Source organism: Temnothorax curvispinosus, unplaced genomic scaffold, assembly GCF_003070985.1.
Source record: "Temnothorax curvispinosus isolate PA1 unplaced genomic scaffold, ASM307098v1 QBEX01004051.1, whole genome shotgun sequence".
Lineage (NCBI taxonomy): Eukaryota > Metazoa > Arthropoda > Insecta > Hymenoptera > Formicidae > Temnothorax > Temnothorax curvispinosus.
Genome location: NW_020213831.1, coordinates 14,069 through 34,512, shown reverse-complemented (window position 1 = coordinate 34,512; position 20,444 = coordinate 14,069). Strand labels below are relative to the sequence as shown.

Below are 20,444 nucleotides of genomic sequence, written 5' to 3'. Positions count from 1 at the left end.
GCAAATAAAAATTAGGTCACGTACGGATTACGGAAGTACAGAGTGGATTCGTACTTCGTACGATTATCTTAACAAAAATATTTTCAAAGGAAATCCATGTCTGTATCCGTTATCTACTTAATAATCCCTAGTTTGATCAGAATATCACAATGTAAATGATAACATTTTGAAGATATGGCAATTTCACAGCACACTAACTTAATCAAGATCTTATACAAAAATAAATTATAGCTCTCTGAAATTATAACTATCTAAAAGTAGGAAACGTAAGCAGTAAACACTTAACTATCCGCCTGCTAATGCACCTTACGTCCTAGAAGAATATCTTACTATCAATTGCTAAGCGAAATTCCAACGCATTTCAATGTAGAAAACTGACGGCATGTACGCAGACAATTTATATGCTCGTATAAAACTTGCACGTGTGCAGTAACAAGCGAGGTTCTCTAGCAGGAGCCACAAATACATAGACGATTCACGCTAGGCGACAAAGATTAAGAAACTCCCAATTAATCATTTTCAAAGAGTATTCTACACCGACTCTGACAAAAGATACCATTTGGGACAACTTGCAGACTCCTGAAGTATAGTGCGCGATACAAGGCTCGCTGTTAGTTACACTGTAAAGCACGTAGCTATAGTGTATTATAGTTTCTAGGCGCGCCGTGTACATTGACTGGTGTGATTAAGTCCGACTGAGACATAGAATGTATCTGGTATTATTTAACACAAAGATCTCTCGTTACTTAAATGTAATAAAGCTGGAATGTTTAGCCGCATATCTCGATGAAATTTAATCTTTTCGAAGAGAAATCACATATGTAATAAAACTTATTCTTCCATATAAATGATACAAATACATATATATGTATAAGTTAATTATTATAAATGTATATATAACATATATATACAATATATATATTATACATAACTTTTATAGGTATATAAGCAATCTCTCTTCTGGATCTTTTTACAAATAATTACTTAATATCTAAAGAACAAATCCAATATACAAAGAAATAGTGAGACTTTCCAGACGTATTATAGACAATCACACCTGTCAAAGTCACTACGACGCACAGAGTATAAAAGTTAGTTAAACATGATAATCGTCGTTCGTAGTTCAAGAAAATGACGGAATAAAGGAAGTTTCTTAGGTAGCTTGAGCTTGAGTGTAGAGCTCCTCGAGTTTCGGTACTTCAGGTATCGGTTCTCGCCAGTATGCAAAATTGCTGAATTCATCGGTAGCGTCTTCTCGCCGTGCCGGGTATACGTGATCGACGATGAAGCTCATGTTTGAATACCTGCAATGAGAGAATAAACAAAAATTGCAGAGAGCACGTGTCAAACACGTTCGTATCCTTGTGCCGTCAGTATGACTGAAAAATGAATGTTTAATTGGCGTTTACAGCTCGTTTTTATAACATGACGAATTAATATGTAATGTAAATCGATTAAAAAACTGCAATGAATTTTATCAATCTCAATCTTTCTTAACACGTACACTGTTAATGTATGATATGTGTGGCAATATGTACATACATTAAATAAGAGAGTTGGATTAAAATATATACAGTTCATACAAGAAATCTAAGATTAGATTGACGAGAAACATATATAATATAAATTGTAAAGATAAAAATGAATAAAAATGAAAAAATCGTATAAGTTATGATCAATTGCAGAGGAAAATCGATATAAATGAGAACCCACACGTAGTATTTACACACAGCCTATAAGTTATAATTAGTTTATAAGAATCATATTATTAATGTTTGAATGGCAGAATCACAGTTTATGAGAGAGCAATCATGAAGTGCTTGGTTGAAAAATTATGATACGATAAGCAAATAAAAGATAAAATGAGTTTGACAGAGGCGCGATAAACATTTTCTTCACTTATACACTCAAATAAGTTATGAATTATAAATCATTAATACCATCCCTTCCCCATTGCCAGAAACAAATGGAAAATATATCCCAATGACGAGATGTTAGAAATGGCTAAAAATCAAAGCATATCAAGCAGTGATAAGAAAGCAAATGTGTACAAAACAAGTGCTTACCCTATAAATCATAAGAAGATAAGTAGGAGTTGTCGCACAACCAAATATATTCCAAAATATAATATTAACATATCTAATTACGGTTACGTCCGACGTATCACATTTAAATGTTTATAACTGAAAATAAGCTTTCCTGATAGCTTATCACTCGTGTGTACTTACAGTGTATATAAAATGTGTGTTTTAACTTTGTACTATGTCAATTATCAGGAAATGTAGCGAAATTATGCATGGCAATGTCCCAAACATAACGCAATAATGCATGAAAGCCTGATACGTCACCGGCATTACTGTATAATACTTTAATATAATTCAATTTAATTAATACGTCTATTAAAATTTATGGTTGTGTCATCAGTAGACGTTTGGCATAAGCGGCGGGAACAAGTCATTGACGATATTGCACTGACGCGTATAACTGTAATCACAGAAATATCCCACCTATCAATACCCTCTGAAAAACTTGTGTTTCTATTTTTTTCAACCAATAACTTCATTTTTAACGCTCAAACCTTTTCATTGTTTAGTAAGAAAAACGGCTTCCAGTTTGTTAACAGTTTTACCTTTAGCATATTTAAAAGAAATATTCTCGATCATAAAAGTTGTTAGTAAGTAGTAGATATAAAAATTAATTAAAAATACATGCAATAATATGTTAAATGCCATCTGCAAATAACCACTGCTTTAAAGTTAGTACACATTGCTCAAGATTAATACAGTAGGGTATTTAGAAGCACAAAATACAGCATTTAAAAAATCACAAATAGAAAAAAATTAACAGATAAAAAAAATGCTACAAAGCAGAAAAAGAATTTAATGTATTAAAGTGTAAAAACAAGTGATTAAATTACTATTACGTATATTGTTATTTGAGCAATAATCAAATAAATATATATTTTTATTTCTCGATTTCTGTTGTTATATATTCCTCGACGCAGAAAAAAAACATTATTTTAACATTATTTAAAAATATTTTAAAATAAATAATATGATGTAATAATACTCACGAAGATTGGAATGTCTGTGTCAATTCATGCTTCAATTCTCCTCGGTAGTTTATGGTAAAGATCCGCATTATAGGAATGCCTACTGCTCGATACGCCCACACGTCCTGCATATATAAAATATATTTTACATGTTACATTTGCTCTAATATAATTTTTACAAAAAGTTTATCATTCATCTCAAATTAATTTATAATCGATAAATAGGATTTATCGTTCGTACATTTATGCGATTTCCATATCCGGCGTAAAATGGCGAAGATCCTTCAGGGAATAGCGCTTGAATATCTTTCAGACAGGATATCTTAAATTCTTCCGGCTTCTTCTCTATCACCTCGCGATGAAATGCCAAGATCAAGCTTGTAGGATTCAAAAGTAACGGGCCTTCTGGCAGCGACAGATCCCCTTGTCTCAAGTTTCTCAGATATTCCCGAGTTCCCCCAGCTTGACCAATTGCTCTCGCCGAGAGGTACAATAGTTTGTAGCCGTTGTTCTTTATCTTCGTAAACAGTTGAGCAACCCCGGATTGAGCCCAGTCCTTGCCCACTATCGGTAGAATGTGACCCAGGACATCAGACTTCGTAATGGTGCCGTCAATATCAGAGATGACAATCTTGTCATCCCACTTCCACTTGTAGATATGGCATTTGCAGCGTTTCGTACCCTGGTAAGCAGTGGTTACGCTAAAGACTACTTCGTTGGCGCCGTCCTTCAGTTCGAGACTCGCCTATAAAGAGATCGAAACTCAATCACTTCTTTTGTTCATACTTTACGCAACTGTAGAAACTACACAAAAATACTTACTATCTGTTCAGACGACAGTCGCAAAGTTTTACGATACTTTTCCGTGGACTCGTAATACGGTCTTCTTTCCACAGGAATCTTAATACCCGCTGGTTCGTTGTGGTTACTATCGGAATCCTCACCGCCGCTGTATCCTTCGCCCTCTCCTTCACGTGTTTTCTCAGTCTTTGTAAGCGCAGTTTCGTTCGACGTACTTGTCAATCTTGTACAAGTTTCCATTATTTCGGTTGAGCTTGACGAATCTGTGTTTTGCTCAGTCTTTACTTCCCTGTAAATATATAATTAGAACACAGAATTAAAGAATGTAAAAAAATCGGATAGAAAAAAGCTATCGAGAGACTTACCTGTTAGTAGACGGTAATTCATCGTTTGTTACAGTCTTAGCACCCAAAGACTGTTCAGATGACTGCGCAGTAATTTCGTCGTCTGTAATAAATAAAAGAATTATATTTTTAATATAATTTAATTTCAAAATAAATATAACTATTTGTAAAATAGAAAGTTTGTTAGGTAAAATTGAAAGTTTGAAAAATCTTACTTTGACTAGCGTCCTCCGGTTTTTTAGGAGGTTGCGTGGAACGTCTCCAAGAAAACCATGAACTATATGTACTACGACTTTCGGGCTTGCCGCTGCTCTGTCGCTTCTTATCCTCGTGTACCGGCAACGACATGTACAGATTTTCGATCGCGCTTTGCGGTAAATGTCTTTGAAAAACGACGTAGGTCAACACTATCGGACAAGCTGTAGCCCAATTGTAGAATTTCCCGTTAATTTTTACGACTAGATTTGGATTCTCGTACAATTTTGGATCGGCACAGATGTCCTCGAAGTGCAATAAATTTTCGTTGAAAGCTTCCTTGGATGGTCCATTTTCGCTGTCCAAACCACCGCACAGAGACATACTTATTTCTATGCTATTATCGAAAATAGGATGCTTTGGTTCTTCGAAATCGCTATCCAGAGACTTTGGTCCACCGATAGCTCCCTCAACACTGTTGGGGCTCTGAGGTAGGCTCGGCCCGTTACCCGACTCTGTATCTTCTTCATCCACCGTTTTTTCATCTGTAATAAAATACGTTATGTACTCTTACACAAAATATGAAAAACAATATCACGGAATAACACCACAACCAATTTAGTTAATTAAAACAACGAAAACCAAATTTTATTTACAAATACACCTTTGTTAGTCATTTATCTTTACTTATTACTATCACAAAGTTGAAAGTAAACCCTTTCATTCCTAGAAAGCAAAAAGACAAACCGAATAGTATCAAGAGACACGGTAGTGTCTCGCGCCAAGTACATAAAATATTCGTTAAGTGCTTCAAGATTATTTTATTTTATTTTTGGAAACAAAAACAGAAAAAATGCAAAAAAACACTTTGCTTTTAATTCAATACTCATAATACAAAGAAATTCATTTACTGTTAGTTTTGATGCACTTTACATGCGCTTTTAACATGCAGAAGCAAAAGCCAGTTTACCATATACCTTTAACCATCGTCGGGCCTCGATGTGAGGAGGGAAAGTACAAAGCCGCAACTTCGGGGTCCAGTTCGTCGGCATTAAGATCGCTAAGATAAATTCCTTCTGATTCCGGATTGTGTCTTACGCGAGAAGTCTTCTTCATAAAGGAGAACATGCCACTGAGCATAGATCGTTGTGCATCTTCTGCCATTAAAAAAGCGGTTAGCGAACGGTTAGTTAGTGATCAAGCGTTTTGAGTTAGCTTTTTATGGAAAAAAAAGATTAAGAATTTTACAATATCGAATTGTTAAATTTTTTTATAATTTTGTGTATCAGAATCAGGCGTATTAGTTTCTCGAAACATGAATGATCGATAACAGCATTTTCAATTAGAACCGTACAATGTGATGTTAATTATGAACGGTGTACACAGTTTGATATTTATAAACTAAGGTAATGAAATCGTATACTAACTATTCGGCTGATTAGTTGTCGTCAGAGAACTCAATGAATTTCTATGCGACATATGCGCCGGCTCTGGAGGTGGACTGGGCAGTTCGCCCCATCTCCAACTCTGCTGATGAGCCTTATCGTCCTCCCTCTCGCTGCCGTCTTGCGTAATTTTACGCACTTCGAATTCCGTGTCTGATTGAACGGGTGAAGATGGTCTGGAGTCCTTATTTCTTTTGAACACATCACAACAAGTCGATAAGTATATCTGTACATGTATAGTAATAATGTAAACAAAAAATATAAATTACATACTTGGTAACTTCTGAGTCACTGAAGAAGTGAAAATCGGTTTCGGGTCGTATCTCAACTGCATCGGCGGATGTTGATTCCGCAGCAGCATTCTTCTTTTCATCCTCTGCCATTGGAGTGGGCCCCTTTAAATATCTTCAATAAGTAAGTATGTCGGCATATAACAGAAGTATAATCTCATTGAAATACTTACCGCCTCACTAATTGATTCCTCGGTAAATACTGCATCAGTCTCGCTCAATTCTGTCTGGCTGCTACTGCCATTGCTGGTTTTCCTCTGTGAGCCTTTCTTCCTCATGATACTCTTCCTCTTGCGTTTTCTCTTAGTCGAACTGTTACTCTTGCTCTCATCAACAATTTCTTCCTTCAAATTCTTCTTGCCCAAAGACGAATTTGACTCGTCGCTAGACTTTTCCTTACTACTACTTTGGGGGTCATCCGTAATTGGTCTAAAATCATTCTTCACCACGCTGATCTTTCGAATTCTCTCAGTCGAAGTGACAGCTACGAAAGATTTTGGGCAAATTGTAGATTTCGGCTGCTCGTCATTAATAACGTCCATATCAAATATCTCCTCGTCCTCGTTCTTGTCGTGTTTCTCATCCCATTTCTCTTCCTTCTTCTTCCAGTCACTCAATAAAGCTCTCTCGAAGTTTTGCCTCTGCTCGATCGAAAGCTCTGGAAAATTTTCCTTGAACAATCTCTCCTTGTCCTCCATCTTCAAAGCGGAATACTGTTCCCTGATCATCTGTTGCTTCTGCTCCGGAGATATGGTGCCGAAGCTTTCCTTAAACATCTCGTCCCGTTCCTCCACAGTCAACGAGGCGATCTGAAGCCATTTCTCGCGATGTTCCGCGGGAAGATCTGAGAACTGTTCAATCAGAAACTTTTCCCGTTGATCGGGCGGCAAGGCGGACATCTGCTCCCATTTCTCTCGCTCTATGGACAGAACCGAGTCTACAAGGATCTTCTCTCTCTGTTCCTGAGGCAGATCCGACAACAGATTGAATTTTGCCGGTGGGAAGCAATTGTCGGGTATGGGAGAGCAGGCAAGATGCGGCGGAATTTCGGTATCCGTTGGAGATCCACTTGAGCTGACTTCTTCTACGAAAAACGCCTCGCCGGAATCTCCAAGTTTCATGTGAATTTCCCTAGGTTCTCCATTTATCTCAATGTCCACCTATGAAAATATTTCTCATATGTATCTAAAGCTTTATATATAAAAAAAATAACTTTCTTGTACAATATTCATTTTTTATCTCAACATAATAAAAATATAAATGTACAAGACAAGAATGGCGTGTAGAAGAGATCTTAAAAAGGACAACGTCAAATAATGATAAATAATTTATTTTAATATGCAACAGCACATTACTTTAATAACAGAAATATTAAATGTTCAATTATAATAAATAAGTAAGCACTACAATGTTATAAGTATCATAATCAAATATTTTAATAACAATTCAAAAAAAAATGCCGATTGATACAAAGCCGAGGAAAATAACTGTTTTTAAAACAGATCTCTAATCTCACTGTACTCATTTATGCGATAAACCGCCGATAATAAGTGCGAGTGCTCGAGGGGACTTACCACTTTCGCTCGGGAACGTAGCACGCCGAGCTTGCCGAAGCGGACGTGGAAGGGCGAGCACGTGAAGGAGCCGTCCGGTTGTTCGACAACGATGACGTCGATCGCGCCGGTGAGAGTCGCGGCGTTGATCTCGTTGTAGAAGAGGCGGAAGTTGCTGATGATCTTGGCGATATAGTTCATGCTGTACATCTCCTAAGCCCGCGCGCCGCAGGCCGCGGATGGCAAAGGGTGGGAGTCGTTCGAAATTCGCGGCGCGGCGAAAGGCGAAAAAAACGTATATTCGCGGCTGTCTTCAGTCCGAAGGTCTCCCGCGTGCGAGAGAGACAGAGAGCCAGAGAAAGACAGAGACGGAGACGCAAAGAGCCGCGAAGAGGATCGAGACTACTCCGCTCCGGCGGATTTGTACGGAGTCGCGACTCGTCGACGGCTCCCCGTCCGATCTCCCCTCGAGCCACCGATGACACCGTCGTTGCGACGAAACTCAGCCGGCCGCGGTCCGCCGCCGACGACGCCGTCACGCGCGGCGACGGCGAGCTGTCAAAAGCGCCTGATGGGTCTCACGGGACGCGCTGCTCCAGCACCGTGACGTTGTGCGCGAATCCCCGTCGGCTGCGTCGAGGATCGAGACACGCGACACGCAGAACGACGAACGGAGACGATCTGAACGCGAGACGCCGACGAAAGAGCGCGAAAGAGCGCAGCGCGAAGAAGGTCGTCTCTCCGCGGCCGTCCTTTGTTCCCCCGTCGAACGTACGTTGACAAGTGTAGGCCCGACCCGACACAAGTGCAGACCAGCAGACGGCGGTCCGAACTGACGTTGCGCGCGGTCACGTGTCCCTCGGCCGGGCCAATCGGCGCGGCGGCCGCACCGGTGGTCGATACGGCGACGCGTACCACGTGGTCAGCCGACGGACGTTGGCGCGCGTTTCGAATACGTTAGAACGTCTCCCGGCACGGATCGCCTGGAACAAAGAAACGTGACATTATGCCCACCTGTGCGCTCGCATGCCCGTGTGCCACGGCATCGATCAGCCTCGCCTCCGAGCGCGATGAGCGAGCGATATATCCGCTCCGTTGTCCGAGGCAATTTCCGACACTCGGCAATATATGTCGGCCCGTGTTTCTCTCCGTCTGCCGACGGAAAAAAAACGCGATCGGTCTTGATTCTCCACGGGACGACCCAGACAGCGCAATGTCCAAAATCAAGACATAAGGACGTCTTAATGACATCTTTAAGACGTCTTAAGGCTGATTTATAGTGGCCGTAACCGTTGATTTTAGCCGTAATCTTTAAGAAATTGACCAATCACAGTCGATTGTTCTTCTCACATTCGACTGTGATTGGTCAATTTCTTAAAGATTACGGCTTAAATTAACGGTTACGGCCTCTATAAATCAGCCTTTATGTCCCGATTCCGTAACGAGATTTCGCGGACTTGAATTTTAATCTCGTAAAGCGATTACGCTATCACCAGAAATTCGACGTAATGTTATCCAGCGTCGTTAAAATTCACTTATACGGAAAAATGATTAAGCCTTTACGCGCGTCTGTAAAAATTTTGCCCCAGTATTATTTACTATATACCTAAAATTGAATCAAATGAGAGTCAAAGTTTTAGTGGCATATCATTGTTAATATGAAATTTTATTAAAGGTGTTATTCGATAAATTATTTGTGTTTCTGATTTATCTATACATTGGTTGATCTACTCTCAAAACTTGAATGAAAATTACAAACACCCTGTTAAATTCGTAGTGTCAAATTATACTCAATTTGATTCATTTTTATAACCATTTCCTATAGGAATCACCACTGCTCCTATTCAATATGTCGTTAATTTAACTAAATCAATGAAGTTAAAATAATAAATCTCGACATGGTAGTTAGAAGCTAATAAAAATAACAAAATATTATTTAACTCAAGATATTGCTTTAAACATCCTTCAATATTTAACCGTGCAGCGGGAAAAAAATTCGGCGCCGCGGTGCGAACTGTGAAGTTGCCGCGGCGGCTCAAAGCGTTAACTTCGGTCGCATAAGAAATCTGCGAACTTCACGCTCAATTAATTGGAACGGGCCAGTCGTCAACGGTTTCCGCGCCATTGTGCCGTTCGTTTCGTCGGGGCGATCCAGATCGAACGTCCGTCGCGGCCGCGTAAATCTCCGTCGATCGCTGGTCCCCCCGCGTGAGATATCCGACGGAATGACGGAGGCCGACGACGTGACGCGTCATTCAGCGTCATCGGCATTCAGCGAAGCCCGGCAACCGCGCGGACGGGCCGAAGTTCACGGGAACCTAACGCTCGAGAACCGGGCGGGCTCGCGCCATTAATGGCCATTAGGTAAGATCACGGGTTATTTCGGTCGTGCCCGACGGGGCAATCCCGTCGGACAGAAGTCGAGAAATAATCAAGCCGGAAGCGGCGACGATCAATATGATCGCGAGATATTTTAGTCGTGCCCAACGAGTCGCTCTCGTTCGAACGAAGACGCGCAAAAGCCTCTGTATTTCTGTAAAGCAACCGAATGAATGTTACGATCGACGTCACGCTGGGCAAAATCGTCAATTATTTTGTTCGATTTATTCGTTTGGAAAAGAAGAACAATTGCGTGAGAGAGATTCATCAGAAAAAAATAATTTTTTATATTAATCGTTGGATCATAATTTAATAGTCGTTGCGTTTAAATAAGCGGAAGGCAGAATTGGCTAATCGCCAGTTCGGAGAAATCGTCCTGGCAAACATGGCAGCGAAGCTTGATCATCTCTCGACCCCCGATTAATCGGAGAACGAAGGCAGCACGGACGTCGTTAGTGGGAAAGAGTGAGGGGGACGCGGCCTCCCCATGATAATATCGAGTAAATTAAAAAATATTATTTACATGTGTAATTTGAAAACCTTTAAAGTTAAACTTTAAACTGTACTCTTTCTATTTTTTATTTATGTTTCTTTTTTTAGTTTTCAAAATTGGCTCCAAAAATTTTTAACTAACGGCGTCAGTGAGGCCAGCCGTATTGCGGCAATTAGTGGCATTGATATAAACGAGATTTTTCCGCGACGCGTTGTCTGTCACGAACCTCCGGCTTATCGAGGACTAAATAGCGTGGTAGTTTTATCGGCCTTAGATCGTGAAACGCTGAATCGCTGGGTTTCAATCCCGAAGTCACGTAAGCCGAGTTATATTTAGAATATTCATAAGAAGCGGTAAATGAATATCGCGTGATTTCCTTCCGTGATAGTTTCTTTCGGTCGCTACCTATATGAATGCGAGATGCCACGTCTTCTTTTCACGTAGAATGCCCGATATGAATGACACAGCAGACTGCACGGCGACCTACTTGAAGGAAGCACAAAGCAAACGCGTTGCGGTAGTCATCATCTCCGTTCCGCGTCTGCCTCGATGTAATTCCGTTAAAAATAGCGCAAATCTTTATTATAGAACATCAACGATATAGAAACAAGCGCTTAATAACATATGCTCTCGCTTACAATTAGATCATTTTGAGCAAAGTATTAACGTTCTCATTTCTCACGTTCTACATTTCTAAATTCTATTCCAGTCTCGTCACAGAAAAAATATTGAAAGATGAATAATTAGCGTCCTAAGCTAATTTTTGAATAAGTATTTGAATTATGAACATACTGAAGGTATTATTCCTTTCTCGTTATAGAAAAGATATTAAAAGATGAATAATATCGATATATTATTAATGTCTTGCTAATTTTAACAAGTATTCACAGATTAATTTCGTATTTTTACATTAAAGAATAATGTGAGAACTTTAATTTTCCATACAAACCCATTTTAATATTATTTGTCGTTTATTTATCATTTACTTAAGATCTCGATCTGAGGATTATAGAAAGACAGTGAGAGAGAAAGAGAGAGAAAGAACGAGAATTAGAATCAATAAAATTAATATCACGCGGAATGTTTAGTTGCATACGGATTTCAAAATTACCAGGTAGCAATTCGCTGTTTATTAATGTTTAAATGATTATGTCCTTAAAGAACATGAGTAAAAAAGGAAATGCAAACATTTTGCATTCACTTGGCCGCCAACTGATTGTCGAGCCACGCGTAGGCGGCTGATGTGAGCGCAATGCAAAAATCATGAACGTTGTACTTTGTTCGCCGACGCAAGTCGCATGTAGCCTAACATTGTCAAGGTTTAATGACGGCATCGTTCATCCTTTTTTGTGCAGCTTTCGCGATCGTGAATGTGCCGCGCGCTCGTGTATGTGAACAATTGTTGGTACGAGAACTCAAAGGCCTCTCGTCGCGATGCAGGCGGTTCAGATGTTTACAGAGATCTCGTCGTACGGTGAGTCGTAAATTAGAAAAAAATGTTATTATTCATCAATATCAATGTAAGAACGTCTACGTTTTTTGCCACGTAATGATTTCGCAATACATAATTCGCTGAATAGCCCACGTCATTTTTTTACGTACCGCAGCGGTTTGTTTTCGCGAGATGCGTTAAATCCGAATCATCCTCTTAATTGTAATTGACTATATTTTCCGATCTTTCGCGATGCGAATTGTTATCTGATTTTTTACCCGCGTATCTCGCGGTCATTAGCTATATACAGTTATTGCACGCGATCGCAATAAACAACGAATGCAGATTGATATCTCATTCAGATCCGACATTTCAATGTTATCCACTAAGCACGAAGTTCACTGATAAAATTTCCATTTAACATACAAGAAGCGGGAAAGTGAAAACGTGATAAAAACGACTAATCGCCAGCGGTCTTAATTCGAGCGCGAGAACAACGGTCGTTATTACGAGGCACGAGCTGAGTTTATCTTCGACTGGCGAATAACGGCGCAAAAACGTCGATCACTTTCCTGGGGCTTGCGTAAAAGAGAAGGTTGCACGCGCGAGTGAAACGCAGCAACAGGACCGGCCTGCGCGCCCGCAACGTGCAAATTGTTTTACTATCTGCGTCGCCCTTTACGAAAATACACTCTTATATTTTCTTTGCAATTCTCGATTTGTCACCGAGCCCGTGCAAACAAAAAATCGAGTCGCATTCGTCCAAAACGAGAATGGTGTCCTTGTGTTGTTTTGCATTTGCATATACAGCGAGTGTTTGTGTTGCTCGCCTCGATCTCGAGAACGCACGTGACTCTCGCACTACATTTTATTCTAATTTAAAGCTGTCCTTAAAGATATTAAAATTACCCGCGGCAAAATAGTAAACAGACCGCGGTAATATGCATTTAAACATTGAGATACGAGCGATCGTCGTCTTGCGTAATTTCGAAATTGCGATTTAAGTTTAAATCGACTTTATATAGATTGCGTAACCTTCGTGAAAAGTTCGCCGGCTGAAATTTCAATCCAAGTCTCTCGATGTCGTTCAAGAGCCGTAAAAGTTACCGCGCGATCGTACGCTCTCCCAGGAAGTATGCAAGCTCTTCGTATACCAGTCCCTCTCGTCTTCTCAACGAGAGAGATTCACCTCTTTGACCGGCGAGTAAGAAAGTTTCAGAGGTTCTCAACGCGTCTCGTGACATTTTTTTATAACCCTTGCTGTTTTCACTGAGTAATTATTGAATAATAATTTAATTATGTTATTTCCTTCATGTATAAGTAGCATGTAAATTGTATGGATAAATACGTTCGAATTACGTCACAATCACATTTTTACGTCGTCAGAGATTAAAGCGGAAGCGTACATCTTTGTGAACGTATTTGACAAGATTATTCAATATTGCGCAATCAGAGATGAGCAGACCGCGAGAGAAAGAGAGACAAAGGACTCAACCTGACAGCTGGATTGGTTTCAAAAAGCTGAATATTTTCGCGAAATTAGACATATATATATGTGCACATATATTTGGAACTTTCCGACGCGCGACGTGACATCTGTCTATTTGTCCACTCGTGGCTTTGACGTGACAGATGGAAACCTCGTTAACGTCTGCGTTCTATCGTCGATGGGGGCTTTCGAGCACCTATTAATAAGTGCAAATAATAAATATCTATCGATTGGTCCGAAACGAGGCAAATCGATATTTCGCGAATCGCTCGGGATATTTATAGAAAATGGATACTTGCAAAATGTTTACTGGTCTCGAAAATATCTACGTAAATCATAAAGCTGCGTAGATAGAGAAAGATCCATCGAAAAGATTTACGATTATGATTATCCTCATAATTGAATGTTTAAATAAAGAGCTCGCTTATACATATGTCGTATCTCAGGCTTGACATATTGAAATTCGCTACTGTACGTAAGATAACGAAATAAGATAATGAAACAACAATTGCAACATTAATTATACCGTGCAGTTTGTCACGCCTACGCGAGCAATTACGAATTAAAAGCTTGATCGGTGAAATGAACTTCGCACTCCTCTCGAAACAAGACAAAATGCAAGTTTAGACATTTGGACGATCGCCTAACGAGAATACGCTGTCATGTCTATGGCCAAATGGCGAAGGCGAGCGATTGTTCTCGTTAAACGAATCGACAATTGTCGGAAGCACGCGAACTTTTAATTCGCTTCGGTATCAGCGGATATACCCAGATACCCGCGTTCTCAAATATTTTTTCTTTTACCTCGGTGCACTGACCTACGACGTCTCCCAACAATTTTATTATGCAACCTTATATCTGTCTGCTTAAACCGCAAATATATTGCGATGACTTTCCGAGGCATTCGGCAAACAGCCAAAATTCTAGCGAGACATATCTAAAACGCGAAGCCTTGAAGTTTCGTGTGTGACAAATCATTGTTAAATCGTTTGAACGAGTCGTTTTCAAACAGTTTCGTTTGTTATTCAGCTGTAAATATTATTTATTGCAACGTTGATAATAGAAGCAAAACAATACTATAAACTAAAGATATGAAAAAGAGAAATAAATATATGAAAAACAATTCGAGAAAAGTTAAAAACGTAAGAAGCAAATTTTTGCGAAAGAGATTTTTGTGGAAGAATGACATTGCAATTTTTTATGACAAATACGTGACATAAAAACAGGTGCTCTTTATCTTCGGTGTACCGTGAATCATCGTTTGCTGAAAGCTGGTCAAAGTCTTGTGTATATATATGTATATATATAATCATAAAAAAGACATCGCAAAGCGATATCTTTAACGTCTTTAACGTCTTTAATTTAAATTTATATCTTTGTTTTGCTTAGTACAAATGTAACTTAAGAAATCTTACTTACAAAATTACATCAAATTACCTACAGACATATTAATTACAGACTTCGATCCTGAAACTCGAGACATTCCGTCGAAAAATAACCTGTTTTTAGCAATCACCGACCGTAAAATTCGCGGTTCTGTAAAATGTAGATCGCGATTCGCGCGGTACACGTTGCAAAAAACTCGGCTTTATAATTAAGATACCTCCTCCGTCGAGATCGCGAAATTAATTCCATCGACCGTTGCCCCGTGCAGTCACTCGGCAAGCATGCACCGGTGATTAACTGTGTCGCCGGTATTTCTCGCGATTAATCATTCTTCGTATCGCGTTGCATGCGCGGAGATCATCGCTGGCAGACAGAGCGGTTTTTTTTTCGACGGGCTAATTTTCCGATCAATGACGTACGATTTTTTCGCGCTAGTGCATCGATCTCCCCGAGTTCGTTCGTGGCATAGCATGGCACGTGCGTTACGTAACTTTGTTCGCAGTCCACGCATGATCGCCTCGTGCATGGGAGAGACAGAGAGCGGGCTATTACTCGCGCAGCGAAAGTAATTCGAACGTGAAGTAACCGCGAGAGCCGCTACTTCTCCCGTTCTCCGTGTAACCTGCTGCTAAAAATCGCGCTGCCTGTAATAAACGTCGCGTAAAAACGATTAAATTGCCGGCGTAACTGGTTTTCGCGAAAATCCTGAAAATGATAATAAGTTGCGTGCGAACAAGTGCGCGCGAAACTGGCATCCGATCTGTCCGCGAAATTACAGCGGTAATATAGCTTTCTAACATTAACGTTGCGAAAAATCTATATAGTTGACGCTAATTGTGTCTTAATAATACTCGGTAATTAAATATAATTATTAAGTGTGCAGTTGCTTGCTTCATCTCTTGAGAAAATTGAAGGTGTCAGAAGCAGCTTTTTTTCTCTCTTCCTCATAATTCTTATGTCTCATTTTAATAACATGATATCAAACTCACGCGAAAATGCATTTTTATGTTCAAGCTCTTTCGCTGGCGTATTTCTCGTCTATAAGCGTAATCTAGGTTATTCAGTACCACGTTGAGATTTCGATATATGTCCAATATTCTTCGGTATACCTCATCTTTACACACGCTGAAACTATTTTTCGCTGACAGTCAATACCTCGTGTTGTTGACGTTCCCGCGGTATATACTATCGCGGAAGCGAGAGAAAACAGCGGAGTCTCGTGACCTGCTGTTTTGATATCGAAATGAATTCGCGTGACCGACATCGCCGATCTACGATTTCAAAAGTAGAATATCCGGACGAGGCAGGGGCGGTGGCGACTGGCCTTCGTCCAGGTGAATTTCTTTGACCGTGGACCTGGCACTGAATTTACAATTGCGAGGTGGCATTTATTTTCGAACGTCTTCTCAGTAAGGGCATTCGGATGCTCAATTTCAAAGATAAAATTTTAACTCTTAAAATAGAGAGTAAAACAAAGAAATACAAGAAAAGACAAAACAGCTAAATATTCGATAATGCCAAAGTCTTGAAATTTATTCTCATTCATCAACTATTGGACACTAATAAGTGCTCCAAAATTCAAGTATTCTAAAAATTTAATCAACTTTTTCAGACAATGAAGAGTACATATTTATCGACAATTAATTAAAGTACATACGTCAATTGTCTTATCTGCAAAAGCGGTATTAATTCATTCTGAATTAGCTTTCGTACTGTTCTTAGGAAGAAAAGCTTTGTACTTCTTTATGTACCGCTCTTTTTCTACAAAATAGGTCTTCTCGTGACCCAGACTTCTCAGAATACAAAGTCTGGCATGTCAGTCGCAAGTCGCAATAGCCTCGAGCTTCGCTGATTCAGCGCTTCTTATACCGAAATAAGATCAAAGCGCAGGAAACACGAAGCTATACAGCTGTCCCGAGCCACCTGCACGCGCAGCCAATGAAGACATTATGCAATGAGTGCATGCAAGAAATTTTTCTGCTATTGACCCATTCATTTTTTTTCCAACATGCTATTAATCGCATTATTATATTACAATCGTCAAATTATCGCGTAATACTATCAAAACATAGCATCCAAGAAATCCACGATTTATCACAATTACTAAATATAATTTAACAAAATATATTCAACGATATAATAATTATTTTCTAAATAATAATTTAATAAACCGTGCTTGTGATTTAACTAATTAAAGGCAACGTAAAAATCTTTAGAAAATCTAATAAACAAGGATAATAAAAATTCTCAAGTATTTGAATATTCAGTGATTCAATTCCAAAATATTCACGTTCAAAATATTTTATTTATCGTATCATCGAACGAGTTATATCTCTCGCAAAATTGTTGTGGTACCTTGACACAGATGCAAAGTACTCACAAACACATTTCTATAGCGTATACAATTCGTTGGACTTGCGTCGTAATCTATCGGCAAAATGATCAACATATGATTACGCATTAAAGTGTAAACATGTTTTCCCTCACTGACTCATGTGCTTTCCATTGGCGTCAACGAGTTCCGAGTCCGCGGTTCGAGTGTCATCGAAATGAGAACGACGAGCTTCCGCGAGCTCAAAGCTCGCTGATTGACGCGATGAATTGCGTACAGTAACCACGGGCAGGAGACCGTAGGTGTTTGTCGCATTATTTGCATAACTTCTTTCGACGAATTTCTCTTACGTAACTTCGGAAATTTTTGACAGTGTTTAATTTCACCTAGTTCTTCATTTGCTCATTTAACAGAGAGAATTTTTTTGTATTGCTAATCATTTATAAAAATTTATACTTCAACAAAATTAAATTCTATATGAAGAGAAAATTGTTTTTTTTTTTTTTTTTTTTTAAGATTTAAAGTCTAAAACGAATAAAAAGCATGGTGCAGATTTTGTATTAATTTACATTTATTAGAGCATTCATGAGTGATAATAAATGCATTCATGATGTTTCTCGGTAATTAAATCAATTATCTATTTCAGCTTTAGTCATTAATATTTGATTGCAGCGGTTTGGAAACAGTTATAATAAACGATCTCTGCCTCTGAATAATAATTGACAATGTTGATATATGCAGAGTTATTTAAATGATATTGATTAAATGACTTATGTAAACAGTTATATTCAGGAATATCACTACGGTAGCAAATAAATTTCGCAAATTTCTTTTTTTTTTTTCGATAATACACGATTATATATATAGTATATGCATACGATAAAACTATAAACAAATAAAAAACTTATTATTTATATACGATCTGTCCCCATTCCCGCAAGCTAAAGCTAATTAGAATTTAATTGTTACATTATCTCTCTCTGGGAAAACTAGAAAGAAGCACAGAATCATTTGACACACAGTGAACTTTGGACTTCTTTCGTCGCTTAATTCTGAGAGATGCCTTCTAAACTTCATTACAAAAGCAATTGAGGTTTCTCAAGATTGAATAGCAAACACTATGACTATATTCATGCTAAATGAGAAATGTTCTGTTAGTCGGCGAAATGTTACATTACTCACCTCGAAAAAAATGGGGAAAGTATCGACATGCGACACGTGGACGTTTGTTAGGAAGCACGTAGCGCGATGGGGCTTGAACACGCTTACGACTTTCGAGTTCTTTTTTTTTTTTTTTTTTTTTTTAATCCACTATGTTTCCGAGCGGCTGCGCTTGATTGAAGAAGCTACTCCGAAGTTTATCGTCACGAACCAGTCGCGAAATCGGTCTACGTACGTGCGAACGCGTGTGTATACGTGTGACTGGCGTTGCGTGCGAAGGAGCGCAAGCGTAAACACGTCCGACTTGTACGAGCGATTGAAACAAACTGAAACCACAGGCGAGCGCGGTCCGAAGTTTAGCGTCGTGACGGAAACTGTCCGGGAATATATGCCTGCTATGTACAAGGTGTGCGGAAAGGATTTGTATTAGCCGTTAAAATTAGATAGCGACTGATCGAAATGAGCGCAGATAAAATGTATTTCTACCAGCTTTTATTTCAAAATATCAAAAAGTATTTAAAACGTATAGGTATACATATATTAAGCACAATAATTATCAAAGTGTTTTCTCTTAGATGTATAATGTAAATAATTATGGCAGCAACACTCTGACAATGTTTATTTTTCATATTTAATGTTAATGTTTAGTTTGTCATTATTAATCCTCTCTTCCTTCCTCTTTTTCTCTCTTAGCGAATAGAGGATTTAAATAATTTCCAAGACATTTTTCCAATTCGATTGTACCGAAGCATTCGTCTTGGAGATTATCTATTCAGGGTTATACACGTGTTACAGACGTGTTCACGGACAATCGCGTCACTCTGTACACGAAACACGCGTGTGTATACACATTCGCTGACGAGTATGCGTGCGAGGTGGTAAGACCACGCGATGTGTTTCGTATGAGGAGGAGCTTGGTGATTGGTCGTTAACGGGTCGGACCAGCGAGCCTTTTTTGCCTCAATGTAGAGGACTAAAGAAAGCAAAATGCGTGAAGATCGTTGGCCTAGATCGGCGACGGCACCGAGCCGTATCGCGCGATTAGCCACGTACCGAAAAACATTTTCGTAAGAGACTCACGTCAACAACGATTAGCCAATTATTGCGCGACAACAGAGGCTCGTCCTCGTAGGTGTTTTCATGCTTCTTCACTTAACAGATTGGTGATTTTTTTATTCTACATGATGACGTTCGAATGTGCCTTGGATGGTTGAATGTACTTATTACTGCATAGTTTTTTTTCCAAGGCTGTTATCACTAGTGACACGAGATAACTTATGTAGCTCTGTCATTCCCCCCCTTGGATGATTTTTCTCTTGAAAATATAGAATAATAATGCATCAATTTTAAAGGATAATTGGTCAACAAAAATATCTAGCTTTATTATTAGTGTATATTATTAACGCGTGTATCGTGTTTTTAAAATTTAAATTAACTATCTTGTCTGCTTAGAAATTTAAAGATAAACGTATACATATTTTTCCATGAAATATAATAAATTTTTATATCTTTTACTTTGCTAATTAGATTAGAAGATATTATGTGTCTCTCGCTAATAATTTGATCTAATATAATTTAAAATGACGGAGCAATAAGCTGCGCTAATTGACTAAAAAATTTAAGCGGTAGTATACTTATGACAAAAATCATTAAAAATACTATAACTCTTTTGCTGCGAGTCCTACTGATAGACGAGGAACAGTTGAAATTCCATTATGAGCATATTCTGAACCTAGCACATATTCAGATAATTTTTACTTACTATTCCTTAGTTTACGTTTAATAAAGTGCTTTCTTTTAATCGTTTTCTTTCTTTCAAATTTTATATGCTATTATAAACTACAAAAATTTGTATCATTGACATAGTCAGTGACGCGGACAAATGGGTTAAATGATAAATCAAGGTATTATATTTTTTTATATACATGTCACCAAGTATTTATCACAAAATAATTTTATACTGATTTAAATTATCCGACGCGTTATTAATTCGTCTCTTTAAATTATAATAATTAAATTATTAGCAAGAGACGCATAATATCTTCTAATTAATTAATTAAAAGCTTTGTTATTTCTTTCCTATGCGTATTGA

The 20,444-nt window shown here is 38.7% G+C and overlaps 1 protein-coding gene across 3 annotated transcripts; it reads right to left on the bottom strand.

Moving 5' to 3' along the window:
* Positions 1-907: 907 nt before the first annotated feature.
* LOC112453112 (phosphatidate phosphatase LPIN2) lies at positions 908-18,685 on the bottom strand. 3 transcript variants are annotated; one of them, XR_003040572.1, is made up of 13 exons: positions 18,374-18,685; positions 7,702-8,663; positions 6,301-7,287; positions 6,111-6,232; positions 5,820-6,028; positions 5,370-5,549; positions 4,413-4,937; positions 4,219-4,300; positions 3,875-4,142; positions 3,294-3,797; positions 3,074-3,177; positions 2,067-2,484; positions 1,216-1,304 (listed from the first exon to the last, which is right to left on the bottom strand). XR_003040572.1 is itself a non-coding variant. In XM_025013672.1 (12 exons), the coding sequence occupies exons 2-12, from the start codon at positions 7,888-7,890 to the stop codon at positions 1,154-1,156; spliced, it is 3,321 nt and encodes a 1,106-aa protein (XP_024869440.1). In that variant the 5' UTR covers positions 7,891-8,663; positions 18,374-18,685; the 3' UTR covers positions 908-1,153. The 3 variants fall into 3 exon arrangements, 2 of the variants coding, with proteins under 2 accessions (XP_024869440.1, XP_024869441.1); XM_025013672.1 differs by lacking the exon at positions 2,067-2,484 and having other exon boundaries at positions 908-1,304; XM_025013673.1 differs by lacking the exons at positions 2,067-2,484; positions 5,370-5,549 and having other exon boundaries at positions 908-1,304.
* Positions 18,686-20,444: the final 1,759 nt, after the last annotated feature.

Bases quoted from the DNA above. Each gene is read 5' to 3' on its own strand.
- LOC112453112 (XM_025013672.1), bottom strand. From the start codon at position 7,890: ATGTACAGCATGAACTATATCGCCAAGATCATCAGCAACTTCCGCCTC. The intron at 7,288-7,701 runs GTAAGTCCCCTC...ATATTTTCATAG, and splicing joins TACGTTCCCGAGCGAAAGTG to GTGGACATTGAGATAAATGG. The intron at 5,550-5,819 runs GTTAGTATACGA...TTTTAATGGCAG, and splicing joins GACAACTAATCAGCCGAATA to AAGATGCACAACGATCTATG.